A 20,419-nucleotide genomic window follows, 5' to 3' on the forward strand; every position below is an offset into this window, starting at 1 on the left:
ACGTACGGCGAAGACGCGCGTGAATCGAGGCACTGCATGCTGGCGCGTTTATGCAACCTTTTGCCCTACTCCACGTGCGTTCCAAGTGGAACCAGGAAGCTATCTAGTGGAACCTTTTGTTACCGTTTCCGTATGATTTCTTAAAATGCCGTCAGGAGCTATAGTGGCGCGGGCGACAGCAGGCGACGGAGATAATTTTTTTCCGCAGTGGATGTAGTATTTCATTTGCTATTCGCAAGTATCAAACACCGATGAATTTTATATTAAAGGAACACTACAAATATCCCTTATGCATTGATTTTCTGCCTCATATTTCCTGAATGTCTTGTTCTTGTTCAACCATGTTGACAAGTATGAACATTGACACCGGGCTTAGACGTTTAGATTCGGCTGTGGGTATATAAGACTACTGTGCAGCTTCAGTTTCACTGTGGCCGGTTGGCTAAATCGAGGCGCAGACAGACCGACAGACCAAAATGTCTGCGTTTAAGTAGCCTAAGAAAGACTATCGTCTTTGAAACAACTATAGTTGGTAATGCCATCAGTCATATTTTTCTACCCCCTGAGGAAACCTGTACGCCGCCGCAACAAGCCTTCTCAACCCCGTTACTTCGCGAGGCTGGTCATTTTCCCCCCTGAAACGTTTGGTTAATATATTGCAAACCTATGTGATGCCCGTTTCTAGATCACCGATAGCCCGGAATTTTCATAGTTGTGCCCCGAAGCTATAGCTTCCATGCACTGGAAACAGAACACGCGGAAGGCCAAACTGAGGCTCAGGTGGGTGATAACGCCGCTTTTAACAATTCTGACAACTGCTGCTGAAAAGTTTACTGAAGGTTTTGATGAATGAAAACTTTAGACCAAACAAATACGTTGGCGTTTAAAAATTAGCTGTATATTTGAATACTGAAAGAGTCCTCCGAATTGTGCAGTTTTGAATGTAATTAAACGTTTAGTCCAAGGTCATTCATTTTTCGATATCGTACCAATTTTGAGCACCTGTCGCTAAAATTATTGCGAAATGAAATCGTCAACGCCTTACCCAACAATTCTTGTAAAGAGTCCTCGCAAGATTTTGTTTATGGCTGGTTGGTATAACTTGAGATTTGACTAAGGATAGGTGCTACGGCGAATTCAATACCCACCCCTGATCGTTGCACGTGGCGGTCATCATTCGAAGATAAGAACATTCAGAGCAACTGGAACTGCGGCAGTTCTAGGAGCCCCTCCTCAGGAACTCCTCTCTTCCCCACGAAGGCTTGGTCGTCTTTATCTTCAGTTATCAGCTTATTAATGGTCTGTAGTAGCGTGATGTGTGGAAGCAAATGTGAACGGTCTTGAACGTCGATGCTAAACGCGTCACCGCCTCCCGGGTTTGGCCCCTTGAGATAGTTGACGAGCGCGGGGAAAGTTGAGAATATTGTCCCGTGGCGTTAAGAATATTGCCCTATGCTCATCTACCACCGACGACGACGGCCATGTAAGCAGCATGCAGCCAGCCAGAGCTATCATGGCCACTTGTGAATACAACTCTAGCCATCAACCATAGTTCGTGTCATTTGTCCAGCCGTCACGAACAATATTAGTACGTTATTAATATTCAAGACGGGTATAGACAGATCTAGAAGTACTGCAATACGTTTTACTGCCCAATCGCCCTCTCTGAGACGACCGCGCTTATGGAAACCTGGCGTTTATAAGTTTCTGCCGTGAAGAAGATGTCGATATCTGAGTTCTTCAATTTTTTTACTCCTGCTTTAAATGTCGTATGGTTTTGGCTTTCGAATAGTTCTAAAACATTCTGTTATATCCTATTTTCACATGTAGAAGATTTGAAATCGTGTGTTATGGCTGAGGAGCGTTCCTCTTGAAGCATAACCCCTGGAAGAAACGCAGAACCGTTTTAATTATCTGAGAACACAATTCTTACTGCGGCACAAACTACCCCTGCAACGTCTTCGACAGGACTTTTCCCGCAAAGTTCACCTTTAGTACGTTCAAAAACTTCTACTCTGCTTACCACATGTTGCACTCCCAGATGCTCTCTTTCTAGCCATAGCTGTATTCTCATGGAGGGGGGACGGGGAGGGGGAGCATGGAAGGTTCAAATCGCCTTTCGGCCCAAGGTATAATACACTATTGTGTCCTAGAGGTATCGGTCGGCCACAAACGCAAGAAATTGCTCCCCCGGTGCGCTGATTTTTTTTCCCCTAGTGTGTAGTGTGGCATTGAGCACTGTTTCACAATACCTTCGGGTCGCCAGCTGTGTCGCGCCACTCACGGAATCGGCGTTTCGCTCGTCGTAAATCTGCTCCATAGAAGAACGGAGGCAATTCCAGAGGTGTCGCGCCTGTCTCCACTATTATGAGTCCGCAAAGGCTGCAAACACGTCCCCAGGGTCTTGTGCACGGCTGTGGAAACCTGAAGATACCCTGAGCGCCGGCCGACCGAGCACCGAGACTAACATTTGAGTGGCGAAGCTCCTGCTTTGCCCACGCCCAGAGAAATCAGTGGGGCCAAAGACGTCAGGTTAATGAAGCGGTCGGTAAAATATAAACTGCGTACTAAATTTTGTGCCGCATACCACTGTGGTCTATGCTAATACCCGAAAGAAAGGAAGCTGGAGTAAATTGTTTAGTTTGGCTTGGTTTATCCCATTCATGGTTGCGTAGGGTGCCTTGTCAAAATTACTCCGCGCTGCGATATTTTGTACACAAAAAATTCTGCACGAATCCAGAGAATTGTCTACTAATGCGTAGCATTATTATGCCGCTTGTCTTGAGTGTGAGTTTCCTACAGCCAAATTTTTTGGTTTTTCTAAATCCTGTCCGACCAATTATCTCCAATTACGCTAATATAACGATTACAGGTGGAACTTACGCGAAATCTGCATTTTCGTGATAATGCAGGGCGTTACATGGTTCGCCATTCTCAGTAATATTTTTATATTTTTCTTAGTTTTAATGTTTAAAAATTCCTTTTGACCAATTATCTTATTTACGTTAATATAACGATTACAGGTGTAACTTCCGTAAAATCTGCATTGTTGTGGAAATGCAGGGCGTTAAACGGTTTTCCATTTTCCGGATTTTTCCGTATTCTTTCGTATTTTTGTTATTTGTTATTTTTTTCAATTTTTTTTTCCACCAACTATCTTAATTTACGCCAATATAACGGTTACGGGTGAAACTTTCCCGGAATCTGCATTATTGTGGAAGTGCAGGGCGTTACACGGTCTACAGGTGAAACTTCTGCGAAATATGCAAATTGTGGAAACGTCATGCGTTGTACGGTTTGCCATTTTCCGTATTTTTGCATATTTTCGCTATTTTAAGTTTTTCTTTTTAATTTCGTTCCACCAGTTATCTTCATTTACGCTAATATAACGGTTACAGGGGGAACTTCCGCGATATCTGCATTTTTGTGGAAATGCAGAGCGTTCTGCGGTCCTTGCTGTGGGGGCACTCGGCAAAAGATGCTAGGCATTAAAATATTCTGCGAAGGAAAATTTGACATCCGCCTCAATGCAGCCATACGGCTACAAAGGAAAGCTATACAGCTATCTCAGACATGGTCATCCGGAACCAGGACAAATATTTCTTAAACTGCGAAGTTTCTCAGAAAGCTGTATAGCTTTCCTTTGTAGCCGTATGGCTGCATTGAGGTGGATGTCAAATTTCTCTTCGCAGAAACTTACTCCACGAAATCAAGTGTTGGACGGAAGCCCGTCTGGTCGGGAAAACGCATGATAAAAATTAAATACAGACACCGACTACGAGTGTTAATAAAACGAAAAAAGGACGTTTCGGCTCCCGTACGGAGCCTTGTTCACAATCCTTGTTCACAATCCTTGTCCACAAACCTTGTTCACGATCACAGATTGTGAACAAGGCTCCCGTACGGGAGCTGAAACGTCCTTTTTTCGTTTTATAATCACTCGTGGTCGGGGTTTGTTTTTAATTTGTATCAAACTTACTCCACCTTGGGGATTTCCCCTAAATCTGGTCGCATTAAAACATTCAATCTCGGTTTTTGGCGCTGAAGCGACACGTGGGATATTAGCCGCGTTTAGCGGACGCCAAGAGGGTGGGTGATTCAGAAGTCTCGGGGCTTTTTAAAGCGCGCCCAAATTTCGCTCACATGGCGTAACCCTCTCACGTGCGTTGACCAGAGCTGAATCAGAGCCTGATTCAAATCTAGGTGCGGCCGGAAGGAAGGGGTGGGGGCGTGAGTGGTGGATTTCAAGCTTGGCAGACCGGGTGAGTTGCGGCACTATTTTGACGTGTCCGAGCCGTACCTGGGCCTATAAATGAAGTTTTCGCGGTTCTCCAATCATCACCTTCCTTGATAGCTGTGGCTCACAGCTCCTGTCGAAGAACCTCGCCGTCTCGAGGTCCACAAAAACAGGTCATGATGAAGAAAACAGCCAACTGGGTATTATCGAACGGTGACAGGCGACCGAAACTGCACAGTGGTGTCGCGTAGTGAGCGGGGCCGTTTTGATGGCTCTTTGACAAGAGGGGTGCAGGTTTCTGATGGCGATGTGACTGCTATCGCCGTGTTTCAATTGCCTCGGCGCCACTTTGCTCCACTGCCGTAGAGGTATATTCTTTCAAGCTTATCAAGCAAAAGCCCCCAAGTCTGATAATTGAGTCGCTTGTACCCATACGCACGGAAACTCAACTACTGAAACTAGGGCAGTAGTGCAATGCTCGGCGGGGAAGTCAAAGTCGAGGCGTCGATTCTGGCCCCATCCGCCAACGAGCGAATTCACGCCATGGTCAGCGGTATTGATTCTCGGTACATTGCCTCCCCTCACAGCTCATAAACGCCTTCATTCACGCTTCATTCAAGATATATTACATCAGGTGCATTCCAAGAGTAATGTATAGTGTAAATTGGGATGTGGATATATCTTACCTCTGGGGGCTGCCCAACTAAAATTGCCAAGGTTTTGTACAGCGCTGCCTAAAAGCCTACCAATACGCCGCAAATCTCTCGTGTTCCACCCTATAATTTGAGACGAGAGCTGGTATCAAGTTCCGGGGAACCCGATTGGAAGGAGACTTCGCTTTCCGGATCTGCCGACAAATTGAAATGGCGCGTTTTCTTTTGGGTTCTTTTTTTGATCTTCAAGTTCCTTCCTCGGTGTTCCCCCTAGTACGGACATGAAATCAATAAATCCTTTGGTTTTATCGCGTTTGCACAGCCGCACCTGACGGAAGACCACAAGACCCGTGTTTAGCTGCCGTATTTCTCTTTTTAGCGCTTCCTTGTCGGGAAACTCGAACATCGAAGAGAGAGAATGTAAAATTGGAAGAGAGAGAGAGAGAGGAAAGAGAAGCGTTCCAGCTTCCTGTGTTGACATTGTTTCAGTGCTTCTCTTGTTCCCTTGTATGAGGAAGCTATCGATTGTCCTAATGCCGCGTTTTCTTCTTACATTATAAGTAGCATGTCGGAACTGATTGCGCGAATGCTTCACAGTTCTATTTACCAAGTAACGTCACGTCGTCCAACTTGAAGGCCTGGACTCGGATATATCTTTTCGTGTGTATTTCGAAATATGACGTACGACACGCCTTCAGCATGATTTTTACAAGTAATTTTTTTTCTGGATTCACCATAGTAGAAACGCTGTTGCTCCGAATTACAAATATTCATTCCTAGACACGTACACACACACACGCACTCACACAAAGCGCGTGTCCTGTCTCCCACCTTTTCTTAGTCTTTGCGCTGTTTGCATTACGGGCCAGTACGAACCAGTACGAACTCTGCACTCTGCAGTCCTTCTGCAGAGAGAGAGAGAGAGAGAGAGAGAGAGAGAGAGAGAGAGAGAGAGCTATCGGGAAATTCATCATCAGCGCCTATCCCGCATGGCTTTCAAATGGGGTACATTCTAATTTTGACGTACAGCTCTTAAGGATGCAGTTTGTGTGCGTGGTTTTTATAAGTAGCTAGCTGGCAGGAGTACACAAAAAGTTTCTTTTTAAACATTTCCCAGTGGAATTCCTGAATCATACTCCCGGTTTTATTCTAAGCCGATGCGGTATGAGTAAATTTGTACATTAAGCGCTTCCCGAGAGGAATAACCTCTAATGACCGTGGTGCAGCTCCTCTAACCGAATTAGTGTCGTGTTCATAGCAGCATACAATCCATGCAGCAAGGATGACAATTCCTTGCGCGCGGATAGCAGTAATACCGGTAGGGAAAATCAGGGGGAAAGTAAATTATGTAACAGTTCGTGTGCGTGTTCGATGATGGGGGGGCACGTGCCAGCACGTGCATGGAACAGTCGCCTGTTCGGTGGGCTCCGCAAATTTTTCCTTTTTGTGGCCAAAATTCAACTCGGACGTCGAAAATTTTGGCGTCAGCGTCTTCGCGAAGCTCAGCGGCACAAGCGGATACCACTCTTATCAAGGTGGGCCCATTTTTGAGCAAGCTCTGAGTGACTGAATAATTCACCGGCTGCCGCGCCACTAAGCCTAGCGGCGAACATGCTGCCGCTAGCGCAGGCCGGGGCCTCCCCGGCGGTGGCGGCGTCCAAGACCATCACGGGATACGACCCTGTCTCAATGCAAGTCGTATGCATGGACACCGCCCCACACGAGGACTGTCCACCATCCGAGGAAGAATATTTAGAAGACATGATTCGCATATGGCGGCGCAAACACAGTTCGAAAGCTCCCAAGGGCAACGACGCTCCTGGCCAACAACAGACGGCGGCTCGCTCTGGTCATGCTCCTCAAGGGGATGTGGCTAGCAAGTCCTCCACCCACAGATCCAGCAAGCCCCAGTGGCGACCGAAGCACACGCCCCACATTGGGCGCGACGAACTCATCGTGGTTCTCAAGCCGAGCACAACGCTGGATTTGAAGGCAACTTTTGCTCCAGGCCAAGTCGGATCCGCAGTGCGCAATCTCCTACGCGAATGCGGGAACGTGGAACTGTCTGTGTGGCCGGTGTGGGAACAAAACGTGATAGTGTGTGGACTCAACTCAGAGCCTGCCGCCCGACGACTGCTCGGTGATGTCACGCTGACAATCGACGGTCGCCAGCTCCCCTTCCGGGGACATGCCAAAGCCACAGGCGACGTCTGCAAAGGGGTCATCACCATCGATCCCAATGACACGTCGGCCTCTCTCAAACCCAAGCTGCGATGGAAAAACGGCGAAATTCTTTCCGTGAGAAGACTTGGCAGCAGCAACGTCGCTGTGGTCATCTTCGAGGGGAAATTTGTTCCCCGCCAAATCTACTACAACGACCAGGGCATCCCGGTGAGATTGTACAAGAAAACGATCCCCGCCTGTCATCGTTGCGACACGGTGGGACACAGGGCGGATATCTGCCCGAGACCCAAGCCGGGACGCTGCGACCAATGCGGCTGCGAGGTGGCTGCCACTCCCGAGGGCCCTGTCGAACACAAATGCACTCCCCGTTACCTCATCTGCGGGGGCGAACATCTCACCGGCACCTCTGGATGTAACGGCGAATACCGGAAACCGATCAAGCCGGGAACCTCACCAACCACCGACAAACGGAAAGACGACTTCAAGAAAATTCAAGCAAGCAAGGGAAGCCACAAGACTTCGACCCCAGTGTCGGGCAGACCTGCTCCGGTCAAGAACAACACCAGATCGGGGACCGTGGCAAGGACGCAGATTTTCAGCGCCGAGGACTTTCCAACCTTGCCAAACGCCCCAAACGAGGTGAGCGATTGGGTTAGGGCTGCCTCCCGGCCTCTCTGTTCCCCTTCCCTCCTCACAACCCCAACCGAAGTAGCCCTACAGCGACAAAATGCGGAGCTAAGGCGCCAGAGTGAAATTCTTGCGAACAAAATTGAAGAGTTAGAAACGAGGCTAGCTGGGCTCACGGAGTCCCAAACAACAGCTGGGACTTCGGAGCCAATGCAGCAGTCCGAGCCATCAGAGCGGGATGAGAGCGCCTCGGTCGCGTCTGGGGTGTCTAGCGCTTCCCGATGCTCAGACTGCACATTTGTACAACGTGTGCCACATGTGGAACAGCGGCTGACAAAACTGGAACGCACGATAGAGGAACTGCCAAAGAAAATTCTAGAAGGAGTCAGGGCATCCTTTGCAGAGCTCTGGCAGTAGGAACTTTCGCAAATAATTCTAGCGGTAACTGACTCAGTCATGGACACAGTCCAGGATTGGGTCAGCACACAACTCAGAGACAATCGCTCCCGCTCACGATCCCCGCGATCGGATTCGCATAGGCGTAAGGTGGTGCCTCGCCCGGCCACAGGCTTGCAGGAATTCAGTTCGGCCACTACCCCCATGGAACCACTGGTGTCTCCGTTAGAGACACCGTTAATCCAGGGAGGAGGCCATGTTTCTTAAATCTCAATAATCTTCAATCATGGCTAACCGACCGCAGCGGAAAGCCCGAAGCAAAATTCCAGATGAGAAATTCGTGATCATACAATGGAACTGTAGAGGATTTCGGAATAGGAAAAAAAGGTCGCATCTCCAATTATATCTCCAGTCCATCGGCCCCGCACCAGCTATTGTGGCTCTTCAAGAGCCTGGAGCAGATGCTAAACTTCCAGGGTATAGCTCATTCCAGGGGGGCCCTACGACTTGCATTCTGGTCAACAAGGCGTATACGGCACTCCAAGTCGATCTAGGTCTGGAAACCGAACAGGAATACAGCATGGTTAAGGTCCTTCCACTTAGACGTCGTGATCCTCCAATACATGTACCGAACATTTACAGCCCCCCGCACAAGCCCCGCATAACTTTTAACGAAGTTTTCTATCGAGCACTTAAATCGGCCGACAAAGCACCCCTCGTGATAGTTGGGGATTTTAACGCCCCGAGCCTTCATTGGGGGTATCACTTCGAGCAGGCCAGGGGACGAAAGTTAGCGGAGTTAATATCCACGCTTCGACTTACGCTGCTCACGGACCCGGCATGTCCCACGCGTATGGGAAACTCGGTAACTCGCGACACGTGTCCTGACCTATCCCTAGTTAAAAATAGTAGAGACGCTACTTGGGAAAACCTGGAGGAGACACTCGGTAGCGATCACTGCCTCCTTAGGATCACCCTCTTGGCGAAGGCTGCTAGAAGAAAGTGGGGCCAGGCCAAACTAACCAACTGGCATGAATTTAGGCAGCAAGAAGTTCCACCTGTTCTCCTCACAGGCAACTATACGGAGTGGGCGAAACAGATCACCGCCTTACAACAGCAACACGTTGCAACAATTCAGACCATCGAAAAGAACCCAACTGTGGACAACCATCTGATGCATATATGGGAGGCACGCCGGAGCCTTACTAAAAGATGGAACAAACAGAAACTTAATCGCAAGCTTCGAGCCCGCATCAGTGAACTGACTGAAAAAGCGGCAGAATACGCTGTCCAACTTAGCGACGCAAATTGGATAGAGAGATGCAATTCAGCTGCGCGTAAAATGGGATCCAAGGGGACATGGCGCCTTTTTCGCAGTCTCATTGACCCAACTCAGACGAAAGGGGAAACACAACGTCAACTCCGAAGAGCCCTACACGGGGACCAAGGTACGACGACCCAACTCGCGGATACTCTATGTGACAGATATCTCTGCCGCACGGAAGACCCCAATGGACCTGAGTATCAATACGCAGGCAAGCAGAACCCCGACATGGATGCCCCCTTTACACTACAAGATCTTCGGGCAGCTTTAGCTAAGATGCGCCGAGGTACGGCCCCAGGAAGAGACCGTATAACAGTCCAACTATTGGCGAACCTCTCGGACTCGGCCTACTTGCAACTGTTAGATTACATAAATCAAATCTGAGACGGCCGTCCACTCCCCCCAGAATGGAAGACCTCCTTGGTCACCTTTATACCCAAAGCAGGAAAAATTGTTAATATCGATAATCTGAGGCCAATTTCGCTCGCCTCATGCGCGGGTAAGCTCATGGAGGCTATGGTCCGGGATCGTCTCTCTCCACACATTGAGTCCACGGGCCTCTTTGCTGGCACTATGTTCGGGTTCCGCCCACATATGTCAGCACAGGACGTCCTTCTCCAGCTACACCGTGACGTAATTCGGCCAACTACAATGCGACAAAACGATAAAGCCATCCTTGCCCTAGATCTCAAGGGGGCATTTGACAACGTCCGGCACAGCAGCATACTAGAAAACTTAAGTAGAACGGATTGTGGTCAGAAAGCCTTCGCGTACGTCAGAGATTTCCTCTCCAAATGTCAAGCATTCCTGAGGATCGAGGATGAGGAGCACGGTCCATATTACATGGGTACAAGGGGTATTCCACAAGGAGCGGTCCTATCGCCGCTACTCTTTAACATCGCTATGATGCAGCTGCCGCACAAATTAGCTCGGGTAGAGGGTATACAACATGCCCTTTACGCCGATGACATAACAATCTGGAGCACAGAAGGCAGCCTTGGGGAAATGGAGGACCGCCTGCAAAGGGCTGCCAGCATTGTCGAAAGCTATGCTAATGACTGCGGCCTCCAATGTGCCCCAACAAAATCGGAACTTTTGCACATTAAACCCAATCCTAAAGAGAACACAAGGCTTTGCATCTCTTTAACAGGTGGTTCTATCAGAGAAGTGGAAGAAATTAGGATCCTGGGCCTGCTTATTCACAACAAACTTAGTCCAGAGACCACCATTGCCAAACTGAAGCGAACAGGGGAACAGGTCGGACGGATGATACAACGCGTATCCAACAAGCCCGGTGGGTTACGGGGCAGGGACGCACTCCGGCTCGCCCATGCCTTTGCAACCAGTAGGATCCTCTTCTCCGTACCCTACCTCCGTACGAACAAACAACACGAGAACAGCATTGACGTCATCATTAGGAAGGCCACAAAACGAGCCCTTGACCTCCCGGTGGCTACCTCCAACACCAGGTTATCGGCGCTGGGAGTGCTCAATTCGTATCAAGAGCTGAAAGAGGCTCATCTCACAAATCAGTACACTAGACTCGCACAAACGGCGTCCGGGCGCCACTTGCTTAATCGCCTACAAATCAAACATGAGTGCATCCCAGTGGAGACGTGCAAACTCCCAGAGTTGTGGCGGCACAGGCTCTGGGTGCATCCACTTCCGCGTAACATGGAAAAGCACACTCACGAAGGCAGGAGGGAAGCACGCGCTATGACCCTGGAAAGGAAATACGGAAATGGGCGAGGTGTGTTCTACGTTGATGTGGCAGGACCGTCGCCTCTAGGGTTCTTTACTGCCGCTGTAATTCACAGGGACCAGCAAGTCGATGGGCTCTCCTACCGGGCTCCTAACTCCACGCAAGCCGAGGCGATTGCCATAGCGCTCGCCGCCTCGGACCCGAAGTCAAGGACAATAATCACGGACTCTCGCCGAGCCTGTGAAAGCTATTTAGCGGGCACGGTACCACCCTTGGCCTACAGAATTTTAAAACGAGTGGTGCGGTTCGTAGACCCCGCACCTAAAGAAATTGTGTGGTCTCCGGGGCATCAGGGTCTGAGAGGTAACGAGGCCGCGCACGCGGCTGCCCGAGCGCTTACACACCGGGCGCCTCACCCATGCTCTCCCGGCTCGGAGATTAGCAAACCACTTCTGCGGTTTAGAGAAATCGTAAAACATTACTGCGATAACCGCCGGCTTTACCCAGCCCCTGCAAAGGGTCTGAGCAAGGCCGATGAGCGAATACTGCGGCGCCTGCAGACGAACACATTTATGTGCCCTGCAGTAGCAAAGCATTTCGACCCTAAAACCGATGGACGGTGTCTGCACTGTGGGGAGGTGTCCGACACCTTCCACATGGTGTGGGCATGCCAGCGCAACCCTGCGTTATCCCCCAACCCTTCCCCTACCAGAGAGGCATGGGAGGCAGCCCTGCTCAATTGCTCGGGGCTGGAGTCTCAAAGGGCTCTAGTTCGACGGGCGAGAGTGGCGGCCTTGACCAATGGGGTCCCGGAATAGGGACTGCACCTGTGCGGAGGGCCACATGCCCTAACTCTCTTTTATTCTGATCAAAAATAAAGTTTCACTCCTCCTCCTCCTCCTCGATGATGCAGCGGTGTGAACGAGTACACAATATTTGGTACACAGGGCCCACAAATTCAGAAATGTGGCTGAATTTCACAGTCAGAGGATTTTCGGAGGCATGGCTGTTACACAGTGCCATGTTCCTGACGTCGCAAGGGATTCCTCTAGGCTAGAGCGGTGCTCGCCATCGGTAATGCGCTCATCAGCGCTGTGGACTTCTTTATCTCAGTCTGCTTTCATACGATACAAAACAGCCAGGTTTCGGCTACTATTCTGGCAGTTCGATGGCGCAATATGGGGTGCTATTCCAAAAGGCCCGTGATTGAGCGGAACTTAGGAGACACGAGCTCTAGCGACGCCGGAGCTCAAGTGCTTTAGAAATGCTATTCGTGCTATTTCCTGATTATTGAGGTGACGTAACAGGTTCATGGCAGCGCGCTGCAAGAAGACGCGACTAGGATGCGTCGCATTTTTCAGTACGTTCTCTCGCTCCACTGCTGTGGTTACTGGGGGCAAGCAAATCCAACTACTTTATCGTGCTTTTATTTTATTAATCGCTATTTCCCTACCAAGTTCACTTATTATTTTTTTTAAATTCAGGTATTCGTGTGAGCTTTTTGTTTAAAATATGTCGTCCTAAGAAGTTTCTACCCATTTCTGACGTCGGTGGCAGACAGTTATATCACGTGACTTACGCCAGCTGGCAAAAAAGGAGAAGAAGCGGGCGATGAAAATGCGCCACACTCAAACTAGTTGCTGCTCGGTGGTACCTTATAGAAACCCTCCGTCCGCTTTTCGATAGAAAATTTCCTAGGGGCACTTAATTCTGCTTACGTGATTTGAAGGCGAAAGCTTGACTATATTTATTAGCAACTGATACATTGTACTTGCGTATTTTTTCTTGTTTTCATTTCCTTGTCTCTTGGCATGAATCATTTCGACCGGCTTTTTTTCTGCTATACCGTGTTTGTGTCAGTTTCTTCTCTTTCATTTCGTAGTGAACTACGTCAGCCAGAAGACTGTCACTCACCACAGCCTCCCTATAAATCGGGGTTCGGCGCGGCTGGTGGGCACCTGTCCTTCTCACGTACCATCACGCTCACGTGTCACTCGGATTATTCTACAACTTTTACTTTTCCAATTCACAGTTGTGTGAATCTTGAAAACCGGACCCATTAGCTCCTCGAAGCTCCCGATTGCGAGCAAATCGCCCAAGTGGGCATCTGCTACGAAGAAAGGAATAGCGACAAACACAACTTTTCAAACTTGTTTCCTTTACATCGCTTTGCTCTTCACAGCTCTTGTTCGACGAAGCTCTCTACAATCGCTGGTTCCTTTTTACTGGGTCCAATCCCCTCACTCCCTCTCTTCCTGCTCTCGCTCACCCTCCTTCTGGCGTCACGCTGTTACTTTCGATCTCAACTCTCCCCTGCACAATCTTTGCGTGTTCTGCTTCCTGCCAGACGACGAAGACGCTGGACAAAACTCGTTGAAATGCGTTTAAATGCCGTTTATTGTTTATTATCTTGCCAGTAACGTTTCCGCAAGAATTGCGTAACACGCAACTCCTCAAGTGAAACTGTATGCTGTGCTGACGATAAGTGAAACACACGGTTATGCAACGCCTCGTTCGAAACACTTTTGCGAGCACACGATAACTCAAGCGTACGCTCCTGCTAAAAGGCTCACCTAAAATAGGCAAAAAGCATGTCTGCAGTATCCTTATTGCGAACATGCCGGCAGACTGTCGACTGGTGGCGGCCGCAGGTGTGGTCGCTACCAACGCTTTCGTGGACGGTGTTCATGGCGTAAAACCGTACCGCACACAACACTTGCTCCTCGGTGGTCATGGAGCGAAAGCCCCCTCAAAGTCGTCGCGAAGTGGCTCGGTCGCCAGATGGCTGCACAGCTAATGCACAATACTTTCGAGAGGCGAAAAAAAAAAAACTCGAAATTCCTCCTCCGCCAAAGAAAAAGATCTGTCAGGATAGATATATCCGTGCTACGGCGACCGTGAACAATGAACCACGACGTAGCAGCCTCCATCACGAGCCTCACGAGTTCAATACGGTCGTGTAAAATCAATCCCGAGTTTCCTCCCAGTTAAAACACACCCAGCCCATTCGTGGCGCGGCGTAGCTACCGAAGCCCCACCCAACCATGACACCGACTTCGCCGGTGGGGTAGCGTCGCAGCAACGAAGTCACTTGCATTTGATGCTCCAGTTACAAAGCTTAGCAGCAAACAATGAACGAACGAAGTCCCCAGGCCAACGTCAGTCAAATGCCGCCACAGTCGCGGGGGTGTTGGGTCCGAAAGAAGAGTTCGCTCTAGTACGAACGATAGGAGCGGCCAGGACGATGCATGTCAGCCGTCTTCATACACAGTAAAAACACAATCGACGACAGATGACACGACTTCAACATCTAAAACGCACTCGCCAATGTTCAAAGTCGCGAATTACACGCTGACTGGGCGGGGCGGTTTCTGATACTACGCCCGCCGTCCGCACGTAAACAAAGCCGGCCGTGTTTGACTGAGTCGGGAGAAGGGCGCATTTTTTTCGCTGCAGTGAACGTCTTCGCTTATTTGGTTTGGGCTTGCGCTGAGCTGGACTGAAGCTACCCTTAAACCCGAACCCGTAGCAAACAGACTTCAGTGGAAGAACAGAACACCGGGAAAATAGGAGCCGCCCCTCGCGGCTTTTAGAGGGTGGAGCTTTGAAAAAAGGCTGGGTCCAGGTCGGAGTTTTAAAAGGAATGGCTGGGTTATGTACTTTACGCAACGGAGTGTATATTTCAACTTGATTCTAAATGGCGCTACATGCGGATGCTCGCACAAGCCGTGCTTTTTCAACGTGAGCGGCCTCAACTGGCTGCGCTGATAATGAAAAACGTGCTCCGCTCGATTGCGCCGGTGTCGCTCGGGGTTTATCGGATGCTCTATTATCACTATTTTAATAACTTGAGCAGCAGGAAACTCAAGAGCGAGCTATCTCGGGTTTCTGGAATGGCGCCCATGGTTTGGTTTACTCTGAGGTGTGGAGGCGTAACACTGGCTCTGAAATTCTCATCACATAGGATTATTTTCTGAAGGGATTTTGTTCGAAAGCTTTTTCCTGCAATATTTTATTTTGTTACCCACTTGCAACAGCGGTTTGGGGTGTTGCTCCAAGGACGCTGTGCGCTTCCAGTAGTCTTTTGTTCCAAGATGTTCTTCCGTATACACGTGGTTGCCTGTAAAGGGGGCTTTGTTGCAGTAAGTTACACGTTGTGGCAAAGCCACTTTCTTGGATGGGGGAGTGCAGCATATGTCAACATAACAGGGCTACAAGGGATAATGTGGTAATGACTAACCACAGATCGTCACTTCGGGTCAGCCTCCTCATTATAATCGATGGCGTAAAATGTTGCCTTACTTCGTTTCGCAATCTACAGGACACTCAAGCAATTGTTGGTAGCGCTCTCATATTTATTGTTTTCTTCTAGGTCTTCTTTGCATTGGCCTCTTTTGCACTTCTTATGATTGTTTCTGAGGCATTTATAGAGCAGCGTTTTTGTAAATTTGCTTTCTTGTTTTGTTTTTTTTGCTGACCTACGAGTAACGCCGAAGAAAACAGCGACCACGCGTGCGGTGCGCGAATTAGAGCGACTAGAATGATTCCATAATATGACTGAAAACTTTCACGTGTTATTGGGACAAGTGGTATGCTAAGCGATGCCAAGAATCTCTCGCCTGTGCGCCCAGTTCACAAAACTCTCGCGGCGACAATAAAGCCGTACTATAACGAGTCATGCTGCTGGCGGAAAGGTGTGTTAGGGATTTCACTTTACACCATCCTCTGGCCAGTGCTATAATTCTGCAAGAAGGTCCCTATTGTCATCAATTATATTATATAGCTTCTCAGAGAATCAACCGCCTAAACAGTGGCGGTAATTTATTACCCTTCTTACAGTTACCGGAAACGCTTCTCTGAAAGCTGGCTGCGTGCAAGTTGCACTTCTGCATACCTGCCCCTTTACTGCACTGTCTTGCTACTGTAGCCAACATTCTCCGATAACGATGTGTCAAAGACTTCTACGCGGTACACAACTGGGCGCAAAGTGGCCTTCACAACAACTATGATGATGACCTGACCACCCCATTATCGGGTCTCATTTCCACCAACTTTTCCCTTTCTGCCCCCTCCGGTTGAACAGGCTACAGCAGCGCTCAAGATTATCTGCAGCACTGCCCTGCCTTGCAACACCTCTACCTCTCGGTCTTTTCGGCCTCCGCCGCTGCCGCCCGCCACTTTTGCTCTCATTAACCCGGCGTCCACACCACGGCCCCTTCCCCAGGCTCCTTTGGGAATCCGGAGTGCATGTTCGTATTTATTTTCATGTTTGGAACTAAATATCACGACATTTTTGCAAAATATGCGTAAGCATTCTGCGTAAAAACAATAATAAATTGGTTCTTAGAGATAAACCAGTTGGTGTTCCCCAATTTCCGCTTGGACAATGCACCCCGCCTGCAACTATTTTGCAGCCGCAGATGCGGAGACGGAGCGTAACAAACTAAGTATGAACAAAATAAAAACCAAAACAAATGCTATTTTGCGCCGCCACATGGTAGCACGTAGTCTCAGACAAAGTGGCCTGCAAACATCGAGTACCTGTTGTTCTCTCAGCCGCCTAAAAACTAGGTATAGGCCTGGTACACCAGTGGAAAGAAGACAAGTTACAAACACCGGTCGCCAAAGGAAGCACGTTAAGCGGCTTATGAGTTGCGCTGAATGTTTTCTCTATCAGCACCCACTCGCATTTCGGAGGGGCTAAATCGGCCCGGCCGACTCGGTTACTAACGATCACCTACGTCAAGAAACCCAGGGGGTATCAATTTACTCGAAGCTTTATCCATACGTCATGCCTAATAGCCCAGATCTATCGCTTGATCGTTAAGTCCCAGTTCTTGCTTTTCTTTGGAATTCTAATGCCAGTTTCCTTCGCTTCCAGTGCGTATTAAAAAAAAAAAACGATTCGTTGTTGCATCGCTTTCCGTTTAGTCCGGACGATGTGCGTCGGCGGTTACGCCATGAAACGTCTCCAAAATCACAAATAGCGATCCGTGTATGTTAAGGGCAATGGCCAGACCCTTCATGTAAAGCGAATGCTTTCGCAAGAACGTTATAACTGCTAGTGTAATATCTCCCTTCGTTTTCCACAATTTCACGTCGAAAGGAAGGAACTAAAGTGTAATACAAAAGCTTGAAAACAGCTTCTTTTCTACCCCACGAAAAACAAAACAAAACTAAAACGAATGAGAATCCAAAGAATGGGTTCTCGTAGTCGCATTTTTTCCGATAATAGTTTTATCGTTTTTTCTAACTTTTTATTTGGTGCGTTTAGCGGGTGGAAATTATTTTTTCGCTCATTATGAATACGCCTGCTGTCACTGAGTAATGGCCTATGGGGAAGCAAGGGTGCATATGTTCGACATTTGACTTTTAAATTACTCTCCAAGGGCGAGAATATATTATTGCTCGCCAGAATTGGCTCCTTAAATTGCCTCTCTAGAATAAACAAGAAATAAAGAGGGGTATACATTTTCTTGCTATTAGAGCGCACCGAAGACGTCGTAAATGTCCTCGCTCAAGAGACTGTAATTAATTTTCAGAAAACTAAAATAAGCGGACTGAGACAATTAAAAAACATAAATTTCATAGTATGCAGACAAATTTGCACCGAGTTGTTTTTTCTCTTTTGTTTTTATGAACGAAGAAAAGATGTTTAGCCTTAACTAAATAGAGGAGTACCAGAGCACTTCGTTGAAATCAAATCTGCTTGGAGGCGCAGGAAACTCATAAAGATTTCAGTAATTGTAAATTTTAGAAGGTGGATGTCACAAAGCTTTGAACTTCACGCCCAAAAACTAGGATTCAGATTGCGTATTTAGAGCCAAGAAGCCCAACAATGTTATTGGCAGACAACTGTGAGAGATAAAAAATGGATAGTTGCAACATGCATGCGACAAGAGGGTACACTAGGTGACCCTTCTGACGCGTCTAGCAACCGATTATGAGTTGCGTCAATCATTTGGAATGTCTCCGTCCCATGCACCCCTTCCTCATGGCTATACGTCATAAATATAGGTCTTGTCTTCGGAAAGATGTCCTGACTCCAGATTAGCTTCTAGGTTTATCTTCCGGGGTCTACGTTTGTGCCGTTCGTGGTTCCTGATGAGGTTATGAACCCAGATAACGCAGATGAGAAGGTTAGGTTAAAAACAAGGTAGATGAGGTTCCAGGTAGGAATCATTGCACAACATTCTTTAACATCAGAACGACACGAAACGTCAGCAGAAAAAGCCCTAACCCTCCATTTTCTTGTGAGTAAAGGAGTCAGCTGTTTGTTTATGACTGCCGCATCGAAACCGTAAATGTTTGGTTCGACCCAATTAATGTGTTCGATTTTTTAATTTGTCCGCTACGCGTGCACGCACACATGCAAATCAATTTTGAACTGAGTTAGGGGCTGCAAAAGGCGTTCAGTGACGTGCAGTCAATCTTTGAAGGGGGTCATTAAAAACAGAATTGGCGGGGAGCGCGAACACAGGCGGCGCTGCGAAACGCGCCTCCGTGACGTCAGCTTAGGGATTCTCGCATTTGTCGTCTGCTTCACTCAGGATCGCTCTCCCTGCTGTTTCTTTGCGCTCGGTCAACGTCTGATGCTTGTCCGCACCAGAATTGGCGTGTGGGTAACTTTTTATCATAATAATAGGCTTAAAATCGCATACACTAGCTCGTGGTGTCAATTAAAGTACAGTTTTAGATACCGCTACGGGAGGAACATTGCCGGCGCCACCCCATTCCTTGCGAAGCCGGTCCTGTGCGGAGCGCGAAGAGTCGGAGCTAGGCGTCAGCTTTTCATGTAAGCATTCGAACAAAAGGAACAGTCAGCTGCTAATAACCGACAACAGCGAAAATAGAAGACCAAAACAAATTCTAGGCCTTCAGGGCTGTCGGCTTTGGCAGAAGGCATCACGATTCCCGGTAATCATATGTAAGGTAAAACAGTTTTTGCAACCTCGCCGAACGCTCGAACGCGTTTTGTCACATCACTTTACGTTGTCAAGGCATGAAAATTTGCCGACATGCACTATAGACTGCAAAAACTGTAGGTTGAGTTCCAAATAACCCAGTGTGTATATACGCGCGTGCTGATTCTATACCAGGCATCTAACCAGTATGGAGGTTTATTGAGCAAAACGAGTCACGTCTTCGTTAAATTTATAGTAAAACATATATGTTTGTTAAGACCTGGAGGGATATTTCGGAACATTTTGCACTGCCATATCTTCCCGATGTTCTGATATGCGTTATAGGAAAACTGCACTCAAGAGGAGGAGGAGGAGTAAGCGGAGGAGGGGAAAACTTTCTTTAACAATTAAATCGATCTGGTTAGTGGGCCGGGTCCCCAGTCCAGGACAAGAGAGTAAAAGTACTTTTCTTCAAATCATAGAACGCCATCCCGAGTAGAATAGGATTTGTTCTTCGCGCCTGGAAGGGTTGAAAAGCAATAAAGAGCTACTTGGAATTCTTCTTCGGTTTCGAGTCTTGTAATATATTACGTTAGTTAGCGAGTATATCATGCCTTCAACACCGTAATCATGTCATCATTGTTCGAGTTGAGAGTCAGTTCGTTATGATAACGATATAATTACGATAGAAATTCGGGGCACAAAAGCCGCCTTCGAGTACTGTGAACCACGTTGTTTAGGGCGCGATCGCGCTGGCGTAGCACAAACCTTCTCATTGTATTTGCATGTGAATAAACAAAGCACGCTGCGGATATGCACCTTTTTGCACGCAGCCGTAATGAAAGCCAATTTGTGAAGAAGGGAATGTATGTCATACAAATGAAGGAAATATCCAAACGACCTTTGTGAGGCTCCCAAACATCCCGAAACCTCCTAATAAGAAGGTGGTGACGGCGCAGAAAAATTAATGCGTTGGGCAGGGAAAAAAAAGCAAGAAACATTAATCCGATACAAGACAACAACGAAAGAAACAGAAGAAAGCCGCTTTATTTCCTGCTGTGCTATGAGCGTGTAGAGGCCGCTGCTTGGTACGTAGTATTAGACTGTTGAGTCGTCATAGGAGCATCTAAAAAATACTGCAGGGAGCCTACGCATTTTGAATACTTATCGAGAAGCTCTGATCGCTGATACTCGCGAATAAGCAAGAAAGGACGAGTTACACACGATCTTCTGACCGATACTCCGAAGAAAGTTGTTCTCTATCTCTTCGTGTGTTGCAAACTTGTGGGGGATACAGCTTCAAATTATTCAGATGCGTCAGAAGCTGGCAAAATAACTGAGTCGCTAGAAATACGCTTTTTAACGCACTGCAGCAACGAAGCGGGCGATTAC

At 48.1% G+C, this 20,419-nt stretch overlaps 2 protein-coding genes across 2 annotated transcripts in view; both read left to right on the top strand.

Moving 5' to 3' along the window:
- The window catches only part of LOC144178228 (dopamine D2-like receptor), a 773,504-nt gene that overhangs the window by 167,933 nt on the left and 585,152 nt on the right, over positions 1–20,419 (top strand). The gene's annotated exons all lie outside the window — the stretch shown is intronic.
- Positions 10,265–12,012, top strand: LOC144180267 (uncharacterized). Its single transcript, XM_077708646.1, has one exon. The coding sequence runs from the start codon at positions 10,265–10,267 to the stop codon at positions 11,939–11,941; it is 1,677 nt and encodes a 558-aa protein (XP_077564772.1). The 3' UTR covers positions 11,942–12,012.

Source organism: Haemaphysalis longicornis, unplaced genomic scaffold, assembly GCF_048455015.1.
Source record: "Haemaphysalis longicornis isolate Haplotype H1 unplaced genomic scaffold, Haemaphysalis longicornis Haplotype H1 scaffold_4, whole genome shotgun sequence".
In the NCBI taxonomy this organism is placed as follows: Eukaryota; Metazoa; Arthropoda; class Arachnida; order Ixodida; family Ixodidae; genus Haemaphysalis; species Haemaphysalis longicornis.

Coding starts and splice junctions, on each gene's coding strand:
- LOC144180267 (XM_077708646.1), top strand. CDS start 10,265: ATGGGTACAAGGGGTATTCCACAAGGAGCGGTCCTATCGCCGCTACTC.